Source organism: Pinus tabuliformis, chromosome Q (assembly GCF_031772625.1).
Source record: "Pinus tabuliformis cultivar Carrire ecotype Pingquan chromosome Q, CPIR1, whole genome shotgun sequence".
Classification (NCBI taxonomy): domain Eukaryota; kingdom Viridiplantae; phylum Streptophyta; class Pinopsida; order Pinales; family Pinaceae; genus Pinus; species Pinus tabuliformis.
This window is the reverse complement of record NC_142296.1, coordinates 770,096,766-770,115,369: the sequence shown is the minus strand read 5'-3', so window position 1 is coordinate 770,115,369 and position 18,604 is coordinate 770,096,766. Positions and strand designations below refer to the sequence as shown.

The 18,604-nt window shown below is 39.7% G+C and overlaps 1 protein-coding gene across 2 annotated transcripts in view; it reads left to right on the top strand.

The window, feature by feature from the left end:
• Window positions 1–1,089: 1,089 nt before the first annotated feature.
• LOC149221759 (uncharacterized) overlaps window positions 1,090–18,604 on the top strand; it is a 97,421-nt gene continuing 79,906 nt past the window's right edge. The window contains exon 1 of one of the 2 annotated variants that reach the window (XM_089385226.1): window positions 1,090–1,533. In XM_089385226.1, coding sequence (XP_089241352.1) covers window positions 1,309–1,533 — 225 coding nt within the window. In that variant the 5' untranslated portion in view covers window positions 1,090–1,308. The remainder of the gene's footprint in view (window positions 1,534–18,604) is intronic. The other variant, XM_089385225.1, reaches the window with a different exon arrangement.

Genomic DNA, 18,604 nt, shown 5'->3' with positions numbered 1-18,604 from the left:
GTGTGTTGAGCGATGGTGGAAATGACTCCATCGCATGACCAATATATATGCGTGGTAGGGCGAGGTCTTGGCTGCCCAGCTGACCTGCCCACGCCCTCAACTCCATCACAAAAGCCTTCAAACATATGTCGGCCTTGGTGCTTTGTAGGTCGGCCGTGGGTTGAACGTTCATGCTCCCCACACATCTGTAAAACCGTCACTCCTCCTCTTATGCACCCGCATTATAACATAACGCCATCGCATCGTAGGTCCGAGCTCGCACTTCATCGTTTCAAGCTGTTTGTTCGTGTCTCCAATTGCTCTCCTTCGTTTGGTCGCGGTCGCACTTCACCCGGTGGCGTGTCAAGGACTGCAGGTCCTTACATACATGGTGGGAAGGAGCACAAAAAGAACACTACACTGTCATCAAAGAAGAATACTCTAGAGAAAACTCTGAATCACAAGAAATCGGGCAAGAAAGAAACAACTCTCAAGACAAGCAGGGAGAAAGCCCCGCCCAACAAATCAACAGTTATGAGGATTCGAATACCGCACAAAATAAATCTTCATTTAACAGCGAAACAGATTTCCTAGACCAAACTTCTTCTTCGACTATCTTCAAAAGGACGAACACAATAGATCACGAAGCTAAGACACCAATGTCCCAAGAACCATAAGAGATGAAGGAGATGCAAGATAAAGGAAGTTGGAAAACCGTAGAGACAAAAAAGAAAGCTACAACACCAATCTCGCCAAGAAAGACGAGGAGCCAGATAATTAAAAACTAAGAAAATTATAGGTCCAATAGACCAATTTAGTCTCAATAGACATTAACCACCACCATCATCATCATCAATATAATTTACCCTTTTCACTATCCACCTTCCTAAAAACCGCCCTACTGAAATAGATTATTACCTTTTCACCGTCCACACTCTTGAAAGATAAATACATGCGTTAAACGCAATATTACAATAATCCAATAATTGAAATATATGGTACAGAATATACTCTTATTCAGCCCTTTCTATTGCAGGCTTTCTAGAACGTGGTTTTAAAAGTAACCACCTGTCGTTTGCTTGAAAAAACTTATTAAAAATATAAACCCTTAGTTTCTGTACCAACCGGGCATATCCTATGTGGGGAAATTGCGAATCCGCTAAATTTTCTTAGTTTGACTTGAGACTCAGAAACATCTAGACACCATCTTGTTATCCTAATTCCATTTTCCCCTCTTTCATCTGAGTTCCTTCTTTTTTTTTTTTTTGGTTTTTTTCTGGTTACTTTCATTGGTAGGGTTTGGAATCCCGGACCTCGAGAAAGCTTTCAATGGCGTCCACTGCTTTAGCAGGTGCGGCTGTCTTCGTTGTATCTCAGTCCGGCTTCAAACCATCTCGAACCAAGCTGAATCCTTGTTCGCAATTCCGAATTTCTGTTAAAAACAGTGGACATTTTACTAAGACAGCTGCCATGGGATTTGTACCGTTAAATCCCGTCAACAGACAGCGTTCGAGGTTCGTTGTATACCAAAAGGTTGCAGAAACGGAGTCGAAGGTAAGACAACAGTTTTGAGTCTGTATCTTTGAAGTCTAATGTCTGAATTTCGAATTTTGTTAAAATTTGGGGTAGAATTATCTAGGTCCCCCGCTTTTCTTCTGGTAATTAAGCATTTGCGGAGCTCGCTTTCAAAAGACAGTGTTTAGAAGCTTTCAGTTCATGCTAGAGTTTTCTCTTCCTATAAATGCCACCAGTCCACTTATTTATCGGTTTTATGATGTTTTGAAGCTCATTCTATCAGTATGATTTTTCTACATTTCCTGTTATTGTACTGTAACCCAGTGCCATGCTTGAAATTCGTTGTATTACGTACAGGTGTCTTTAATGGTAATATTTTTCGGATTATTTATTTTGCTGCTTTGGTTTAGTGGACCTAAATATTGTTGACTCGTTCGATTCCAGCATCTTGTAGCTACATTCTGTGGTCTATTATTTTTGTTTTTCATAGCAAATCGAGATTTCCAGCAGACAACAAGGATATGCCAATGCCACATTTGGTGCATTCATCTGTATCCACCCTCATTGAAAATATGTTTTAATATTCTACCAATAACATAATCTGTACATGGTGTACATTGCAAGAAAACACGGGTGACAATAAAGGTCACCACCTTGGGGTCAGAAAATGGCATTTTATACAAAATTCTCTGAAGCTGTAATAAAAAACAGAAACAAAAATTACGGAATAGATGCTAAAAGTAAATTCCCAGACATATCTGCTTACCACTAACCATTATCGAATCAGTGGCATTGGGCCCCCCCAATTACAAGTATTGTATCCATCACTTTTCTTAAGTAAATTTTTTCTAGGATATAAATATAACAGACAAATGCCAGAGTGCAACGTACTTTGCTACATCAGGAAGTCCCCATGCGTGTCTTTCTCTTTTATTGTATCTAGCAGAGCATTTGGACAAGGCCTGAGCCATGATTACCGGGCTCGGTTCGCATAATTACTCGTTGAGGCAAAAGAGTCAAGTATTTGACTTGGCTCAACAGAAACTGTGGGCAAGTTAAACAATGTAAAGAAATATTTACTTTTTGATTGATTTTTTGTTGTTGTGTTTTTTAATTTATTTATTGATATTAAACAAATCCATGTTCCATACAATGCAAAATATGAATATATGTCAAATATTTAATGTATACAATATATTATATGACATAGATCCAAAAATGATAACAAAATGGGAACCATCTGTTTCTATAAACTAGGAACTTGCACCCGTGCCTTCAGTTGCCCCTGGATCAATGATATCTAAATCCACAGTTATCCAGGTGCAGACATGGACAACCTTCCACAGACTCCCATAGCACTCCCAGCTGCATATGCATCAACACCTGGATGTTCCATGCGACAGGAACACCACACCTTTCTCTCTTGGTCACTTTTAGGTTTGCAATCAGTGTGGCAGAGCTCAGGTTGAAGATAGTCTCCACTTGAAAGGAGAAAATGAGCAAAATGCACCCTCCACACCTTTCTCTATTGGTCACTTTTAGGCTTGCAATCGATGTGGCAGAGCTCAGGTTGAAGATAGTCTTCACTTGGAAGGAGAAAATTAGCAAAATGCACCCTTTTTGGGCTTTTATACTGTGCTGGTGAGTTTGACTTGTAAGTCCCAAGTTAAACTTGTTGACTCCCGTTCTTCGAATCAATGGCTTGTGATTAATCACTCTCTTTGACCATGAATCTGGCCAGGCACAAAGTGGAAAAAATGTTACTGTACTGAGCAGAGTCAACAAGTTCGACTTGTGATTCCTGTTGCATTGATCTGACTTGGGTAGTCATTAGGTTCCTTTCTGTTTTTTCTCCAACCTAAGGATGATAAGCCTTAGTTGGAATTCTTGGGAACACTGATTTGGAGATTGTAGCCGGTCCCCAAGACTGCTACAAGAGAAATTATAAAAGAATAAACTGCAGTAATAATAAAAAAAAGCATAAATGGCTCTGCGTTCTTTCCATACCACATTTAGAACTAACAAGAAATCATAGTCCAAGTTAAAGCATACAAAGCTCCATAAATGGAAAGAGGCTCTAAAATATCTTGTAGATAGCTTTTAGCTTTTCTTTTTATTTCTAACTTTTCTTTTCCTTATTTGCCTAAGTTATTTGGATAACCTTTTTTGCCCTTTCTAGGTTACATGCCTTGGGAAAACCCCAAAATACTTCCCCTCATTTTGAGGATGGTACCTAGGATAATCCCTATATTCTTTAGGGCAAAAGGCTAGTCAACAAGAAGGCCAGAATCCATTACAACAATATACTCATTATATGCTCAACATGTCACTTGCGGGAATTGAACTTGGGTAGTGAGGATAACAATTTGTTGGAAACACAATCATCTTGGGTTATGTAAATTAAATTTGGCTTATGCACATGAGAGGAAGGCGAAAAGCCTCAAGTGAACACCAACAATCACGACTCATGAGAAGTCCAAGAGACCTCTTAGAAGAGGAATCCAATGGTCATGAACATTGTATTTATATTTCCATCATCTTAACAAAAATGCGTTCACACTTATTTTTCGTTCTAGCTTGCACAATGCAACAGTGGTATCAAATCAGGCCATGCTTGGGTGCTTTCCAGAGCCTGTTAGCTCTACATCCTTTCCAGAGCATGTCTGCTTTGCATCTGCCTTTGCTTTGTTCAACATGGAGTATAGATACGCCCCCCGTAAGCATCATTGAGCATTTCTCTTTGACCCCACGACCTTTTGGTGAGAACAAAGCTCTTCCTAGACATCACACGGGTCAATGATCGCCTTGCTGATTGGCTTGTACATGGAGACTTAGTTGATGATGCGCATGTTTCCCCACTCGATGCCCTACACGACTATTAATGAAATAATCCAACAGGAGTTGGAGAGCCTGTTGAGCACCTATCCAATATATTTATATTGGGTAGGTGTTCAAGAGAAGTCCAAGAAACCTCTTGGAAGATCAATCCAACAATCATGAACATTGTATTTATATTTCTATCCTCTTAATGAAAATGCATTCACACTTATTTTTCATTCTGGCTTGCACAGTGCAACAGTGGTATCAAAACAGGTCAGACTTCGGTGCTTTCTAGAGCCTATTAGCTTTACATCCTTTCCAGCGCATGTCAGCTCTGCATCTGCCATTGCTCTGTTTGACATGGAGTATAGAAACACCCCTCCTTAAGCACTTCTCTTTGACCCCATGGCCTTTCAGTTAGAACAAAGCTCTTCTTGCCACTTGGACATTACACGGGTCGATGATCGCCTTGCCGATTGGCTTGTAGATGGAGACTTAGTTGATGGTGATGCTGTTAATTTTAGGCAACAATGGTATGTTCTATGCTTTAGAGCAATTTTAGCCCAATATCCAATTTAGCAATCACAGCAACATGATAGTAAAATGCAGATAGAACATAAACATAAACAGTAGAAGACAAGCCAAGACAAGAGGATACAAGATGTGGCACCAGCCATGATCAATTCTTCTTTTACTCTTCAATAGTTCAGTCGAGAGAGATAATACAATTTACCTGTGTTGCACGGGTACCCGCACCCGGGGGTGGGGTTCTCGAACCCGCACCCGGGGGTGGGGTTCTCGAACCCGTCCCAGGTTCCCGCACCCAAGTACCGGATTCGGGTACGGGTTCTTCCCAGATGAACCCAGAAGAACCGGGTTCTTCAAAAAAAAAATTGGGTTCTTTTCCTTTAACGGGTTCTTGGGTTCTTCGGGTGCTTGGGTTCTTGGGTTCTTCAGGTTCTTCGGGTGCTTCGGGTGCTTGGGTTCTTGGGTTCTTCGGGTTCTTTGGGTTGGGTTCTTTGGGTTCTTCGGGTTGGGTTCTTTGGGTTCTTCATAAAAAACTATGTTAAAAATTTAATTTTCAAATAATTTTTTTTATTGAAATTTAATAAATAACTTATAACAAAGGTAAACTTAAGAAACCCTAAATCCAGCGGCAGTGGGCAGCTTCAGCAGCAGTGGGCAGCTTCAGCGGCAATGGACAGAGCAACTTCAACGGCAGTGGACCGTGGTATTTACAAGTTTTCCTTTGCAATTTTATTATTTCAATTTTCCTTAAAAGTTTAAAACCAAAAACCCAGGCCTGTAGACCCGTGTTCTCTGTTCTCTGTAGACCCGTGTTCTCATTTCCAAAGATTACAGTTTCCGAAGACTGTCTTTGTTCACATGCCTTAGCATTGCTCTGTGGGCATGACGTGCTGCTCAAGGGTAATGAATCATTGTAAAAATTTATCAACAGTGATAAGTTTTTCAAAACTTATGAGCGACACAGTATTCTGAAATCATATATGATTATGATATCTCAATATTATAAAAGGAACATTATGGGTGTACAATCCCACAAGCAGAATATCATATCATATTGCCTGTAGCTTTGTGGAAATATTTAATAAGGTGATGACCATAGTTGGAAAAAAAAGGGTAGCTGTTTGCACATTCATGAGTCCCTTCCTACCACAGGAGACTCTTATGATCAGTCTCTCCATTAGTCTTATGCTATAAAAACAATTTCAAAACTTATGCCCAAGGTTTGTTAGAGTCTCAATGTAAATTATGAATCTCCTGTATTTGTGGATCTTCAATGCCTTTAATATTATATGGCATCGAAACCAGAACTGGAAAAGAGACCTCTTACTCTGTAATTTGAGCCTGTAGATTCTTGTAAATCAATTTGGAATGAATTTAATAATTTATGAAACATTCATTCCCAAGCCAAATAAGTTAATAACTTAATAACCATCAAATTATAAACTGTAAATGCACACATACAGGTTCAGACATTTTCGGTCAAATAGAAAGTAGGATTGAGAGTCGAGACCAGCCATAAGCTGTAATCAGCTGATGCTGTTAAATGGCGAAGGGCTATTTTGGACAATGGCTAAATTAAGTATCAAAATCTGCCAATTTCTCACAGCATTCTGATAACATCATGTTAAGATTAAAACTAGGAAAATATGCCTAAATGAATAAGCGTGTTTTGTGGAAGGGTAAGGCTGCCACTGTTTTAACTTTTAACTTTTTGGGATTGCTTTACCACAGAGCACACCATGCATGGGGCATTTCCTTCTAATGATGTGCATGTTCAAATTTCATATATATTATTAATTATAAATTTATAATTTATAAAATTTAATTATTAAAATTTAATATTATTATATTACCCGACGAACCCACGCACCCTGTTTCCAAAAATGCCGTCCCCGTCCCCGCCCCCGTCCGTGTCCCCGTCCCCGCACCCACGTTTCCTGGCAACATAGCAATTTACAAATCTGATAATGTATAACGGCAGCAAAAGAGCCCTAACCAGAAAAGTCAATGCTGGTCAACATGGTAGATTTGACCCTCAACAATTCGGTCAATTTCAGTCAACTTCGGCCTCCAAACAACAAGATGAAACAACCTTGAAAATAGTCAAATTCTGCCCAGTTAAAGTCTGGTCAAACAGTCCAACTGTGATCAGCCCTAACCACAGTGAACATTGGTCAAACCATTGTTACCAGACTCGGAATCGGCAATAAATCGGCGAGGCAAAAGAGCGAAGAGTTTTAATCGGATCGGGAAAAAATCGGGAAATAATTGTTGAATTCATTAAATAAAAATATACACATATATTGAATTAAAAAAAACCATTTTTCATTAATATTGGGTAAAGGCATGTCCAAACAATGCATAATATCAATAGATGTCCAAAATATCATGAATAAATAAGTATCTCATATATGTTATAGGTCCACGCATGATCCAAAGCACTGAGTCTTGAGTCCTTAGAAGCATATGCTTCTAAAAGTTCACAAAAAAGTTAAAAATTGCATACTAATCAGAAAAAAATCAGCAACTAAGAGTCTAAGACTCTTAAGAGTGAGAACTAGAAGCGATTCCTTCCACTCCTTTGCTTGCTTGACTCTCAAAGTTCTCCAAGTCATGAAGGCTTAAAAGAGGAGGCTCATCTAATTGAACCCAGTCTGCCGCATTTGTAGCTTGCAAATCTATCTCTTCAAGGTCGATTGGTGAATGATCCATACCTGCCATTATCACAAGACATTGAAATGTGAATTAAAATTTCACTTTGAAGTTTGAAGTTTGAAGTTTGAACTTTAAACTTTAAAGTACGAACTAGATTATGAAACCTTCAAATTCAAGCTCTCGAATCTCACCTTGTATTTGTTTGTTGCGAAGTCGTAGATTGTAATGGACAAATACAAGGTCATTCAAGCATTTTTGTGTCAATCGGTTGCGCTTCTTAGAATGTATTTTCTCAAACATGCTCCAGTTGCGTTCACAACCCGAAGCACTGCATGCTTGGTTTAAGATTCGAATGGCAAATCTCTTCAAATCTGGCATATCACAACCAAAGTTTTGCCACCAAAGACCTAGCAAGTGGTAAGGGTTTGTGAGTAGAAGATTAGAAGTACTAAATTAGTAAATAGTAAAAACTTAAAAAGAAAAGAAAATTTAATAAAACATTTAACATACAAAATAAAGTTTAAACAAATTTAATGAATTGATGAAGCCTTCAAGCTGGGTACCTGGCAACATCTTAGACCTTTGTCTTATAGCACTAGTATAGGCAAACAATTTAGATGGTGCCCTATAATCTTGTAGTTGGGAAAAGACACGACTTTGTTGTTCTGGATCAGGGAAGCACCTTTCCACGCATGTCATAAGTCTTCTGCCAACCTCCCCATCCTCATTAAATTTGCTCTTATCATAAAAATATTGTGGGTTTAAGAAGTACCCAGCAGCATGTAAGGGGGAATGCAATTGCCTATCCCAACGTGCATCTATAATGTCCCAAAGAGGCATATACTTTGTCTCATCATCCCCATATCTTCTTTTGATGGCATCCTTTGCGAGATCCATCGCCTCATAAATGTAACCCATAGCGGGTTTGTCACCATCAACCATCCTGAAAGTTCAAGCATTCAAATTTAAAGAAATATGAAACATTCTAAATAAAAAGAAGCTTGAAATGAAATTTAAAAAATGAAAAAGTTAAAAGACTTGAAGTACCTGAGAACTCTAACAAGGGACCCCGTCACAGCAATAATCTCTTCGGCATCTTTCCAGAAGCCATCATTAAACACAAGTGCAACAATTTCGATGCCTTCAGGGGTCTTGGAATGTTTAGATCCCATTCACTCAGGTCCCAAGAACATCCTCTTCAGATTTATCTTTTGCTCAACCATAGATTGCAAAGATATGAAATTTGTTGCAAATCTAGTCACTGCAGGTCGAACAATTTCTTTACCTTCAGTGTATATTCTCATAGTGTTTAGGAAAATAGTGTGGTTGTAGGTATTTGGTTATGGATTTTGCCTTCTCCACAACCTCATGTATCCAATGAAGCTTACCAATGTCCTCAAGCATTAAATCTATGCAATGGGCAGCACAAGAGGTCCAAAAAATAGTGGGGTGCCTCATCTCAAAAAGTCTACCAGCAGCCATATAATTCGCTGCATTATCGGTGACAATTTGTACAACATGTTCTTCTCCCACTTCTTGAACGACTTCCTCCATCATTTCACAGATAATTTGGGCAGTCTTAACCTTGTCTGAAGCATCCACTGATTTGAGAAACATTGTGCCTGCGGGACAAGATACAAGGAAATTTGTTAAAGTTCTATTCCTCTGATCTGTCCATCCATCACTCATGATGGTGCACCCTGTTTCTACCCATGATGAACGAAACTCAGCTAGCACAAGCATGACATCTTCAACACTCTCTAACAACATATCTGTCCTAAGGCTCTCTGATGTAGGGGCTTTGAACCCTGGACCTGCAACAGCAATTGCATCAATCATAGCTTGCCAATAAGGACTTCTGGCACAGTGGAAAGGTATGTCAGAATAGTACCAAAAGTTAGCAATGGCCTTCCTTGCCTGACTATAGATATTTTTTTTCCAACCAGTGCCATCCAAGGTAGGTTGGGAACCGGGTTTTGTGCGGGGAGCAAAAAAGGTGTTTATGTTTCCACCTCCAGTGTTGAAGGAAGGAGTTGAAGGACTCGCATGGCTTTGAGTTTGACTTGGCCTTGGAGGCATGTGTGGAAAACTTGGGAACGACATTGAGGATTCAACAGATTGAGGTGACATGGGGCTAGTGGCAGAAAAAGTATCAACTCAACCAGTTCCTATTTCAACATTTTGCTTTGCTTTCTTGGCATTATGCTGCTCTAACATATCAAGGGCCAAGGCTGCTTGGTATTTGACATTGTCGTCAACCTTGCCGCAAAGACCTATATCATGGCCAGGTATTTGTGCAAGGTGGAACTTGAATCTATAAATGCCTCCACTACATTCCTTTTTGCAAAATTTACAAAGGAACATGGATTTTCTGGGAATCTTGTCACAATAAGCCCAAGCAAAATCCCGCTCTCTCGGCATTGTTGTTGCTTTGAACTTGTGTTTAATTTGTGGCTTCTGTTAAGATTTGGAGTCTGGCTTCTATTTAATTTGTGGCTCCTGTGAAAGACAACAAAAAATCAAATTTAAAAATGATCCAAAAATTTAAAATATGCTAGAAATTTAAAAAATTAAATGAAGACAGATGTCAGTGAACATATAGAAATGTTGCCTTTCAATAAAACCAGAAAACATGCAGAACCCTGGTTTTATTCAATGGAGCACAACAGAGCTCTAAAAACTGGCACAAAAGCACACCAAGAAAGTGCCATGTCATGCTGAAAGGCCAAAGTGCAGTATTGCCTTTTAAGTTTTGCTGGTTGAGAACAGTCATAACAGCGGCAATGTGACTTGAGGATCAATGGCAATGGCTTGAATTTTAGTGGCACTATAGAAAAGGATAACTCAGTTCTTAAAAGTTTCTAGATGGAAATGGATCAGGCTTTCTATATAGTATAAGTATCTAGTATAGAGTCTAGACTCTAGACTCAGCAGACCTTGAAATAGGGTGTTTATCATCCTTGAACAAACTATGAAAATATATTTTGAACTAAGCTCTAAAAACATTCATTTCCTGTACAAACAAGACCGACGGTGACTCTACTGCAGTGGCAGCCTTGAAGATCACAAATTGTTGGCACTTTTCTTGAAGGCACTCTTATGGTAGCAGCGGAGACGATCCTTTATTAGGATGCTGCTAGGTTCACTGAACAATGAACTATTCAAACTCAGGTTGACCATTGATCACATGTTCTAGGTAAATCTCTTTTCTATTTGCTTGTGTAGAAGGCAGTAACATGGTACCACCATACCAGCATGTCTTCACTCTATAGGTAGGCTTGCAGTATTTTCCAGAGCAGCCATAACCCCAGTATGATTTGAGGTGGAGCAAGCCTTGGGTTCAAATAAAGGTCGTTAAAGAAGCTAAAAAATTCATTCCAAATCTGTAATTTTATTACGATTCTGGAAAATGCCTAAAGCAACGGAACGAGTTACAGCATAGGTAGATCAATGGTCAAGTATCAAGCATTTGAAGAAGCGTTTGGTTTAAGAGCAATACAAGGAGGCAACCAGCACACAGAAATGTATTCTTCCGGAGTTTTGAGGAGATCATTTTTGTTTTTTTGTTTTTTGCAAGGTTTATTTTAAGGGAGACCCAACTAAGCACTTGACTATCATACTATGACATCACAGTTATATATACGGCATTGCCGCATTAGCATCTCTGTTCTCTGCTGTATCGCATCACACTCACAGTATCACGATTCACATATAAAGTTAAAGGAATACCGAATAGTAAATACGTCACCGTTCACCGTTCACGCAGGTTACGTCAAGGCTGAAGGCTCACGCAGGCTCTGCGGCGTCGAATGCAGCTCTGCGGCTTTGCAGCGGTGTCGACTGAGGACTCTGCGGCGGTGTCGACTGAAGACTCTGCGAACTCGGGACTATGAATCACTGCTACCAGAATATCCTTGCTGCTATCTGCTCTGGTCTTCCGCAGCCAATCTTTGATCTTCACGTTGAAATGCTTCACCACTTACACAAGCTCATATTCCTGCATACAAATTACTCTGCCTCCTTTCATTGAAACAACGCTATCACGTAAATGATCAAGTTATAAACGCGTTATTGCCACAAACCGAAACCCAAAACCCGACGCAAAATTGGCGGGACTCGCCAAAAAAACGCAGAGTCGGGTAAATCGCCAGACTCGCGTTGACCACGAGTCAAACTCGGTCAACGTGAGTTGACTTGCAGAGTTTCAAATTGAAACTTTTTTCCGCCAAGCCGAGTATGACTCGCGATTAATCGCCAAAATCGGCGATTCCTGTTTCATTGATTCATACATCCCTTGTGTAGTATCTATGTTGGATATGTAGGGGATTAGATTGTCCTTTACTCCATCTACAATTAGATTCATGGCCAAGATGTCAGTGCCCCTATACTTTTCTTTTCCTGCATCATCTGGTGGTTTCTGAACTTTCCCTTTAACAAATTCTAATACTTTATGTTTTGCAAGGATGAGATCCATCCTTTTCTTCCATGCTCTATAGTTGGTGGCTCCTAATTTATTCTTTGTCTTCATTGAAGTTTCCATAGACTTTATAATGTTTTCCTTACTAGATAATAGGTCTTCCTCTTCTTATATGATCCTTCTCTTTGACCCTTTCAATAGATCTTCAAGCTGCCTTTTTCTTTCCTCCTTCATCTTAGCTCTGATACCATGTTAGAAAAACAGAGAGGCAGAAAGATTATCTTCTTCTTATCAAGTAATCGTCAAAGTAAAACATGAAGATCAAGGACACCAGATATAGGCACTTAGTCAGGACTAAAACCCCTAAAAAGGGGAAAACCTAGTCAAACTCTTCCACTAGTAGATTCAAATCAAACTTGAGACAATCCAAGACCTTAGACCAGACCAAAAAAAACTTTCCTCCCCCACCAAGTCAACCTTTCAAGATGATAAACCAAACACTAGGAGTCAACTTTTGTCAAACTGCCTCAACCTAACTTCAAGTCAGAATTTTGGCCCTACTGCAGCCCTGCAACTTCGGCCCTACTGCAGCCCTGCAACTTCGGCCCTCCTGCAACTTCAGATTTTCGCACGTGAGACACAAGAGAGAGAAAATAAGGTTCTTCCTTCTTCGCTTAGGGTTCTTCTTCTTCTAGGCTTCTTCACTCCTTTCTATTTCACACTTATTTTTTGTCTTCTTGCAACTACAGATCGAATTTCTTGTATGTATGTTCCAAATGAGGTTGATTTGTTGCCTTTATATAGTGGATTCTACCTCCCAATTAGGTCGACTTGTCTAAGTTGAGGCCGACTTGGTGGAGGAGGCCTAAATACCTTATAGTTTACATAAAAATAAATTTCTTTCTTGATAAACAAAGCCCAAGAAGGGTCTATTGCATGATGACATGGACAAGGACTCTTGACATAAACCCTAGAAGCCTACAATGGAGGCTTTGACCTATTAATCATGGACCCAATAATGAAACCCGTGCTTTAATAAAGTCAATTGTTTTTACAATAAAATTCCTTTTTCTTTCTTTTGACAAATACATTACATTATGACTCAAATATAATTATGAAGACTGACACTAGTTACATTCTTCAACATAAACCTCCTTTTGTTGAAGATTTGTTTAGATGATTTTATCTGCAAGTTCCTTAGAGAGCCATTTGGCTTGGAACCACAGTGATCTAACCACTAAGCCTTACCTAGGAAGCCTCCCTACTAGGGATAATATCCACCACTAAATAGCAGGTACAGGGTTGCGGGGGTTGGTGGTGAAAGATTCCAGTCTAGTCAGATATCTGCCTCAACACTTATCTAGTAAACACTCTTCTATATTAGATCGTTTAATCATTGTTTGGCACATCAAAGTAGGTTTTTGTAGGGGATTTGTGGCTCTACCTTTCATTTGAGGTCCAAAGGTTCCTGTGGCAGTGAAGGTGCAAAGTAGGACATCATTATTGCACTGTTTGGAACAAGAAGCATATGCAGGCACGTTTTGTTAGTGACCAACCTTCTAGGGTTGCAACTAGTCATAGGAAGGACTACTGTATCATTATTGTAACTGTATGTTCAAATGGAAACCATTTCTAGGGCATTGTTTAATATAGCAAGCCTAACTAAGCCATCTTGGTTCTTGAGGCTAGCAATTACCTTGCCAGGGTTGCAGGTATCCTCAGGGAATATAGCCGAGCCCTCTTACAGTCCATTTTCGCAGCTATTTTTAGGGGACAACTTGGATTTTTGTGGATCAAGGACGAATTAGGGTCTTCTACAGTTAGTTAAGTTTGGGCAGCCATCTCCAACAATAGTGGGGTAGTGAAATCCAACTACGTTCAACCCTAATTTTGGTTAATGTGACAACGAGTCCAATACCAAAGATACATGGTGAATTGTTGGAGAAAAGAACAAGGAGTTAGGATCTCATTAGTAGTAATCAGACCTCACTGGAACAACACCTACTCCATCACAATAGCAGGGGTATCAGACAGTGAGTTGTCAACAGTGTGCTGTTTGCTGCTAGACATTAGACAGTGAGTTGTAATTGGTATAATCGCAATAGAATTTGTAGTAGAAGAGTTGAATATTGATCTTCAAATTATAATTATATTGTGGATTATATAGGAATCTATTGTTTCATTGGGCAGTCAGTCCTAACTTATTGTGTTTGTTGAAGAATCATATCATTGTTAGAGATTTTATTTTACTGTGGAAATCTTTGTGCTATGTCAATGGTATCTATTGTTGAATGAATGAATTAATGAATGAGTATTGCTGTTGTATAATCTTGTTGATTTATTGTAACCCTAGACAAACATAGAACCCTAAGGGATAAAATTACCTTAGGATATTATGGTGTTATCAAAGCTGGCTCTCCTGCCAGCTTGAAGGGTCATGAGAAAATGTGTAGCAAACATTAATTTTCTCAGTTTTTGCAAAAGTTGAAGATCGTGCCAAGGACAACATAGAAATGGGAGAATAGACTAAAGCATGGATTAAGGCACACCTACATGGTTGGTCATGCCTGTACCCTCATAAACAGAATAAAAAAACTCAATCTCTAGAATCTATGGGCAACTTAAAGCCTTCACCTTGTTGTTGCAAAATCTAGTAGGCCTTGGAGAGGGGTACCCTACAAGGTTGTTACTAGACGAAGAGACAATGATGGGGCAGTGGCCAAAACCTCCCCTTGCTCTTTATGGACTTTCACCAATGGGAGGAGTCTCGATATGAGGTCACCTATGATGGATAATCTAAGTACAAAGGAATATGATGACCAATATGCTTCTAAGGGAAAATCTCAACTTAAGTACAAGGTTTCAATCATCAAATGGAGGCACATTGCTTTTCCAAGAGAAGCTGAATTTACGAGGCATAAGACCTAGGGCTTTTTAATAGGTTGAGTGTTGGGATGGCCAAAGGTCAAGGTGATGAGAAAGAGTTTCAAACATTGATTTTCAATAAGACAAAATCCCATGAAACCCTCTAATAAGCCCCTAAGTTGAAGAAACACCAAACTAGGGTTTATCTAGGGCAAGAAAGTTTATGGATAAAATTGAAGTGAATTCCTACCAAGAGGGTTGATTTTGAGGCAACCAACTATGCTCTAGGCATTTTGACTCCCCAATCCCAAAAATTTTCCTTTCCTTGCCTAGAAATTCCCACCAAGCCCTAGCTTGGATGCTTGGTCTTGAAGGGGCCGAATTAGGTTAAGAGGAAAGGAGATAAATTTTATGGATGAAAAGTGAGTTTGATCACCAACAAGGTAGGCCAGTGCCTTATTCCTTGGGAGGATGGATTCTATGAGTTGATTGGATGGCTAAAAGTTGCTAAGGAGGTAGGATAATTGATGCCCGTGCATAAAAAATCCTAGCGATTACCTATGCAATGGATCAAGAAATTTTATGGGAATCATTCACATGTTATTCGTGAGTAATGCATGCAATAATGATATCTAGATTCTATCTAATCGATTTTCTATAAATTAGGGCACAATAGAAAACCCTAGATTCAACATATTCCATACATTTAGACATAAAGAAAAGATTTATATAACAAAATGCTCACTTACAAGATAACATGTATGAAATTCCATTCATTGGTCCAAGATAATAGCTCCAAATATAAGTGAGTAGCTACAAATATCAAAATGATTCGTAAATCCAATTTCCTCCACAAGAGAAAGAGATTGAAATATCCAATTCCAAGTGATGATGAAAATACAAGTGTCCTCTCCTCTATTTATAAGGGGAGGACTAACATCTATTTTCGCCTAAAAGCCCCTAGGTCAACAAGTTATGTCACAATGATGAATTGGGTCACAAGCTAACCCATTAGCTTAGACAATAAACATAAGAATTTGGATAAATAGGGCAAGATATGTTGACATCATCCATGCATTAGGCCTTTTAGGGCATGCATTGGTGCTTCTGGGTGCCAAACTTGTTTTAGAAGATCTCTAAAGTTACCTCTAATGGTTGACCCTCAAAGTTCTATCAATACCCCTTTGTGGAGCCCAAAATTCATCTTTGGGCAAGAAAAGTGGTTTCATGGGTTTCTTTGCTCCAACGTCGAGGGCTTCCAAGATGGTGCTACCCCCGTCATGTCTCAAGTTGTGAGACCATCCTCATTTGGGCCTTGGATCAACACCCATCCCTCATGAAGTGCTAAGCCGACTGGGGGCCTGCTGGGTTCAAGTGCCTCATCCCAAAAAGTCATGAAATGCAGGGCAAAGTGTCAAAACGTTGTGGGTGCTAGAGGTGCCCAAGGGTGTGTATGATGCTCTTCTGCTGCTTGGAATCCTATGGCTCTCAGTGTTCCACTTGTGGGTGTCAATATGCTTCTTTGGAGGCTTGGGCCCAGTTAAATTGCCTAGGTCATGGCTGTGGAAACCACCTAACAATCACATCATGATGTCTAGCAAGCAACAAATCGTCATGTACAACAATCATTTTTGCATCTAAGTGGACCAAAATTGAATGTAAGGGGCTATTTGACACTTCAAACAAGGCTTCCCTTCCAAATCCGGGGCATTGAACACATGATAGTGCAATAGTGCTTCCTCCCTAGGTAGGAGTGGCTAAAGGACAACCTTCTTAGGTGTTTGAATGTTTCCATCTCCCAAGGGGAAGTGACATTTCCTTTTTCCGCCCTTCAATAAATAGGTGTTATGTGAACAATGATATTAACGGAGGGAAGAAGACTTCATGGCCAAGTGCCATGGTCAAAGGGGGACCAACATAGTGGGGATCCACATCCTGAGTGTATAGATGTGAGGAGGGAGCAATTGTGGATGCATGAGTTGCCAACTCGGCCTTTGTTTTTCCATCTCTCTTGTGCGCCTTTTACTTTTTCTTGATTTTTATTTGTATTACAACTCGTAGCTCAAAGGGTTAGAGCTTGCTTTGTATGATGTATAATGGTGGTATTACCTCTTAATGATGAGGCAACTCATTGCCCATCGGGGTTGGGACATGCAAGGGTTCCTTTTATGATGTAAAAAGGAGCAATATGGTGCTCAAAAACCGAGTGATGGCTATAAGGGATGAGGTAGAGCTCATGCTAGGCTTTTGCCCACGTGCTAATGTGTATGTCCCGACCATCTTTTGCATTTTAACATTCTTTCTTTTATTTTTGCTTGTGGCCAATATATGCTTTTTCCTTTTCTTTTCGCTGCATCAACCTCCCAGGGCCAAGTTCCGAGCCCTACCCAGGTATGAGGATGTATGGGTGCCAAATCCCAAAGAACCAATGGTTAGTTGAATCTGAAGAATGGAGGTGGAATATAGGGCTTGTAATGTAAGATGGAAAGTGATAAGTATAGAATCGAGATAGATGGAACACACTATCTCAATCAAGGCTTCTTAAGTAATGCCCCTCCTATACCCATTGGGCCATTAAGGAAGGTTCCATTGGACTAGGATTGAATATTAACCCCCCATTTAAGGTGAGGGAACAATATACTGTCAAAATCCCTCCTTCTAGGTCACCCCATAATCCATATCAAAAGCCCAAAGTACAAAAAGCATAAGCACTCGATTGCAAAATGAATAAAGTACCTTTTGATCAGAAGCCCACCTTTGTTCATGTGCTTTTGCGAGATGGGTGAGAAGTCATCAGACTGATGCAGGTGGTGGAGATGAATAGTGGCACACCATTGCCTAGTGGTGGCTGTTGGCTGTTGGCTAGCTAGCTGGATGTGAAGTGTGGGAGAAATTTTTTCTCCTATGGGGTCACCCAATTTTGGTGGGTAACACACCTTACAATTTTGATTGGCTATATCATCCAAGAAAGAATACAAGAGATCAATATCTTCAATTTGATGGTTTTGGTGACATATCAACGCCAATTTTTGGGCAGAGCACATGTGGGTGACCCGCTCAACAAAATATAATGGTCACCACACCACAAACTATAACAGATCCATGTGGCAATTTTTAGGCCATGCCTCCAGTTTGTATTGGTCATAGAGGGTAATCTTATCCCTTTGTTCAATACATAATATCTAGTTTGCCCGTTAATGAAAAACCTATTCAAGTAAGGTCAATGTTGTTATTAACTCCAAGGGCATAGGCACTTATGACATCATCGAGAGCACTTGATCAACCAACAAGGTCAATTAATGCCCCATATAAAACTATTAAGGTGAGTGATAACGTTCCTTTACTTAAGAACAATGATAATCAACTAGCATGTGATGTGTTGGATATGACAAGAGATGTGGATTATGAGACCAAGCGTGCAAGGGTAAAGGAAATTGTGGCACAACATGCAAAGAGGCTACAAAAAGAAGAAGAAGAGAGAACGAAAGAGTAGAAGGCAAAAGATGTTGAAAAATTGAAAGAGTTGAACAAAAGGGTTCTTGCAATATTGAAAGAGTTGAATAGAAGGGTTGCAACATCTCAGGAGGAGGAAAATCCTAAAGGTGAAATGGTATCTAGTGGACCAGTAGTATCTGAAGCTATGTAGAAAGAGCAGGTCATTGTTAGTCAAAATAAAAGTTTAGAATAAGTGCATATCGCTCCTGACAAGACAAACAATATTCCTCCTAATGGTAGGTTTGCCAAGGGTGATCGTATTACCAAAGAAGATGAACGAAGTCGACCAAATCTCAGGGAGCAGAATGGTCTTCTCAAAGAGGGGGCATT